The 4805-nt window shown below is 42.5% G+C and overlaps 1 protein-coding gene across 1 annotated transcript; it reads right to left on the reverse strand.

Moving 5' to 3' along the window:
* Nucleotides 1–393: 393 nt before the first annotated feature.
* LOC123662459 lies at nt 394–4005 on the reverse strand. Its single transcript, XM_045597301.1, has 2 exons — nt 2388–4005; nt 394–887 (listed from the first exon to the last, which is right to left on the reverse strand). The coding sequence occupies exons 1-2, from the start codon at nt 4003–4005 to the stop codon at nt 394–396; spliced, it is 2112 nt and encodes a 703-aa protein (XP_045453257.1).
* Between the last annotated feature and the right edge of the window lie 800 nt (nt 4006–4805).

Genomic DNA, 4805 nt, shown 5'->3' on the forward strand with positions numbered 1-4805 from the left:
AATCCTCGATCGAGTTAAACGGTAGGTAACAGTATCGTATGCGCTTGCGGCAACGGTTCTCTCGGGACTGTCCATGCGCCCTTACTTAGAGGGCGCGCAACACGGTGCGTTCGGATACAGTAATATATCGCTAAGCAACCCATTAACAATTAAAGAAAAAATAATAATATGAAATTGAAATTGTCCAATTTATGTTATCCTGTAAATGTACGTAAATACGAAGATCTAGTTCCGGTACGGAACATGCCGCTCACCTTAAAAGCACGTAGTGTCTTTTAAAGAAAAGAGTAAAGAGTTAAGGAAAATTCTATGTAAATTATAACTAAACTTAACTATGAAATATGCAAATTAAAATTAAATCTAACTATTGAATATTGTTTGTAATAATCTTGACTATTGTAATGGTAGAGGACAAATCTTGATAACAGGACGTTTGAAAAGCGTATTGCCCGTTCTTAGTGTTACGACTCGTACAACCTGATCAGAGCCGGGATGAAGCGCGTGAATGCGTGCGAGCTTCCACTGGAGAGGTGGAAGATTCTCGTCACATACCACAACAACAGTGCCCTCACGGAGAGTGGAGCCGCGGTCTTGGAACCATTTATTAGTCTGTTGGAGTTCGTGAAGATACTCCTTACTCCAACGTTTCCAAAAATGTTGAACCGACTGTTGAATCCAGCGCCAACGAGTTAGGTGATTAGGATTTTCGTCCACCAAGGAGACATCAGGGACCGCCGTCAAGGGTTCTCCTACTAGGAAGTGAGCTGGGGTCAATGGGAGAGGATCCGAAGCATCCGAGCTCAGTACGCAAAGAGGTCGTGAATTTAAAACAGCTTCTATCTGACACGTTAGTGTGTGCATTTCATCGTACGTTTGAATTCGTGTCCCTACCACGCGGTGAAGATGATGTTTAAAGCTCTTTACGGAGGCTTCAAACAAGCCACCGAAATGACTAGCGTAAGGAGGTTGAAAATGCCACGTAAGGCCCTGCTTCAAAGTTTGTTTATTTAAAACATTTAGAACTGGATCGCTACGTAAAAACGCGTATAAATCCTTTAAATAATTATTACAACCGACAAAATTCCTTCCACAATCTGAATAAATGTCTGTACAATAGCCACGCCGAGACGTAAAGCGTCGTAGGGCGGCCAGAAAGGCTTCTGCAGACAACTCGGATACGAGCTCGAGATGTACGGCCTTTACCGCCATACATACAAAAACTGCAACGTAACACTTTATTACCTTAGCATTCCGAACTTTATTAGCGCGAACGTAAAAAGGACCCGCAAAATCTACAGACGTCCTTCTGAAGGCACGAGTTGGACGTAGTCTAGATTCAGGGAGCTGTCCCATACGCGGTTGCATACGCACGGGGCGCGCGCGGAAGCACCGTACGCAGCGATGTATGCGCTGGCGCACGATATCGCGACTCGACAAAATCCAATATCGCTGTAAAAGTGAGTAACGCACTAATTGAGATCCCGCGTGTAAATTGACCAGGTGAGCGTCATCGATTATAAGATCCGTTAAGGGATGTCGTTTAGGTAAAATTAATTGATGTTTAGAATTAAATGGTAAAAGAGATTTGTTAATGCGTCCTCCCACGCGTAAATATCCGTCACTATCCAGAAATGGCGTAAGACGTCGTAAGCTCATCGAAACTAATTTATTGTTAGAAATATTTTTTATATCCTCACTAAAAACAGACCGCTGAGTCAAAAGTATAAGACGATTAAGTGAAAAGTTATATTCAGGGACGGTAATGTAATTTGGAAGCGATTGTTTAATATGCTTATTTTTAGATTTGTTATAAAAACGAAATATGAAAGCAGTTACACACACAAGTTTATTTAACGACGAATATCGTGAAATAAAACTATCCGTATCGCTAAAAGTATACGTCATAGCTGTGTATAAATACTTATCAAGATGTTCTTTATTGTTGCGCTTTTCTTCGCTTGTATTTACGATCGTTTTTTGTACAGGCCAAGAGTCGGAACTTTGTTGGAGCCATGCGGGACCATGGTACCACAAGTCACTCTTAACTAATGCTGCCGGCAATAGACCGCGAGAGGCCGCGTCTGCGGGATTGTCAGCAGACGGGACGTGACGCCAGCAGCTTGCGGGTACGCGGGTCATGATCTCACTGACGCGGTTAGAAACAAAAGTTTTCCATTCATGCGGAGAAGAACGAAGCCATGCCAATACGACCGAAGAGTCGGACCAAGCTACAATGTGGCCGGAACGGATCTTGTCTCCGTATACGTTGTTTACCTTTTCAATTAATTTTGATAGCAAAAGCGCAGCCATCAGTTCAAGGCGAGGGATAGTAAGACATACACGCAACGGTGCGACACGAGTTTTTGCCATTATTAAATGTGTCTCACAATCACCGCTCTTGCCTACATGGCGTATATAAACACATGCAGCGTAACCGACTTGAGACGCGTCAGCAAAACCATGTATTTGAATAGATTCTAAGTCGTCAGTATTAAAAATATAACGGGGAAAAGAAATCGATGCTAAAAGCGGTAGCTCTTTAGTAAAATAAGTCCATGAATTTAATATATCAATAGGCGGGGGCTCGTCCCAACCAATGTTCGCTAACCACATCAACTGAATTAAATGCTTAGCAAATAATGTTACCGGCGACAATAACCCGAGAGGGTCGTATATTTTTGCTATTTCAGATAATATAGCACGCTTAGTATAATCGCGCGAAGTAACATGAACCTTGAAGCTAAATGAGTCTGCTCGGGGGTTCCACTGCAATCCGAGGACATTCACACCTTTGTCACCCTCCATCTCTGAAAAAAGAACACTCTCACACCGCTCACCATGAAACTCTGAGGGCTGGACTGCGGCGAGAACCGCTTGCGAGTTGCTATGCCATTTGCGTAGCTCGAACCCAGCCGTTGCGCAAATAGCAATCAGCTCCTGCTGAAGTAGAAGAGCCTGGGCTTCGCTGTCGGCGCCCGTAATGACGTCATCAACAAAGACATTATTTAATAAAACAGCTGCAGCCAATTTCAAACGCTCGCCTTCATCGCAAGCTAGTTGTCGGATGGTACGAAGTGCGAGATAGGGAGAACAATTGACGCCGAAGGTGACTGTACGAAGTCTATAGTCACGTAAAGGTTCCTCTGGTGATCGACGCCAGAGAATACGCTGAAAATCTCTATCACTTTCACGTAACAATATATTACGAAACATCTGTTTTATATCTGAACAGAAAGCAACACGATAAACACGAAATTTTAAAAGAACGTCTACGATATCTAGGTGAAGTTTAGGTCCCGAGAACAGCACATCATTTAATGAGTATCCACTGGTCGTACGACAGCCGGCATCAAAAACAACTCGGGTGCGTGTTGTCTGGCTTGAGGGCTTAATCACACAATGGTGTGGGATATAGTAACTCGCACCAACTGAAGGCTTATCATCAACGAGCTCCATATGATTGAGGTCAATGTACTCCTGAAGGCAAGCGTGATAGTCAATCTTCAGCTGGGGATTACGTTCTAACCTATATTCCAATTTATGAAAACGTGCTACTGCGATTTGTCTAGATTCGCCGAGGGGCGGGGCGTTGACCTTGAAGGGCAGAGCGACCACGTATCGCCCTGTGAGGTCTCGATTATGCGTTCTTCGAAAAAAGGATTCGCATAATTCCTCATCGGGAGTGTAACTCCGCTTTTCTGGTACTGACTCCAGCTCCCAAAATCTTTGTAAGTTGTTGTTGTCAAACGAGCTATAACAAACTTGGAGTGGAGTCGAAATGTTTGTATTGAAAGTAAGTTTCCCTAACAGTAAATAACCGAACACACTATTCATAGCGATAGGTGTACCCGGTGGACCCGTAATAGTGTTATTTAATAAAATGTGGGATAGTATATCCGCTCCTAATAACATTTCAACCGGTTGGGGTGTATGAAAATGAGGATCAGCCAAGGTAAGTCCCTTTAAGTGAGGCCACTTAGTATAAGGCAAAGACAAATTAGGCATTTTTGACATTAACTTAGGCAAGATTAATGCGTCAACCGGAATAACGGGATGATGTTTATTTTTAGGCGTAATCGCGCACGTAACCATACCCCTGGGCATCAATGGTTCCGTATCTCCTATGCCTAATACTGGTATGTGAACATTAGTGCGCGGCAAACCAAGACGCTGTACGCATGCTTCACTTATAAACGAAGCCTGACTTCCACTGTCAACTATACACCGAACGGATGAAATCTTATTATTTCCTAAATATAAATCAATTAAAGCCGTAGATAATAATACCGTAACCATGGAATGCGACGAATGCATTTTTGTTGCGTAATTATTATGTATGCGATCGTCCTGTTTATCCTCCGTAAGAGGGAGCGAAACGGCGCTAGCAGTGGCAGTTTTGTTTACAATTGCTAAAGACTGCGGTGAAATTAAATGAATAAGGCTATGATGTTTCTTTTGACACGTACGACACACAAATTTCGATTTACAATTTTTAACATCGTGTCCGACGTTTAAACAATTGTAACAAATATTTTTGTTTTTAATAAAAGTGTACCTATCCTGCGGAGAAAGATTTAAAAACTCTGTACATTTAGATATTAAATGCTGACCGGAGCACTTCAAGCAAGATCGATCCCTATTATTATTGACATAAGGTCCAGTTTGTTCTGTGATTGAAGCGACACCTGCATTAAATGAGTTTCGATGTATCGCGTTTGACTTCCCACCAATCTTCGTACGGTGATTATTTATATGTTGTGGGTAGTTTTTAGTGGACTGTGTATAAGAAGCTATAGCGATTTCGT

Source organism: Melitaea cinxia, chromosome 18 (assembly GCF_905220565.1).
Source record: "Melitaea cinxia chromosome 18, ilMelCinx1.1, whole genome shotgun sequence".
Lineage (NCBI taxonomy): Eukaryota > Metazoa > Arthropoda > Insecta > Lepidoptera > Nymphalidae > Melitaea > Melitaea cinxia.

Coding starts and splice junctions, on each gene's coding strand:
- LOC123662459 (XM_045597301.1), bottom strand. CDS start 4,005: ATGCCTAATTTGTCTTTGCCTTATACTAAGTGGCCTCACTTAAAGGGA. Junction 888..2,387: donor TGTAGGCAAGAGCGGTGATT/GTGAGACACATT, acceptor ACCGCGTGGTAG/GGACACGAATTCAAACGTAC.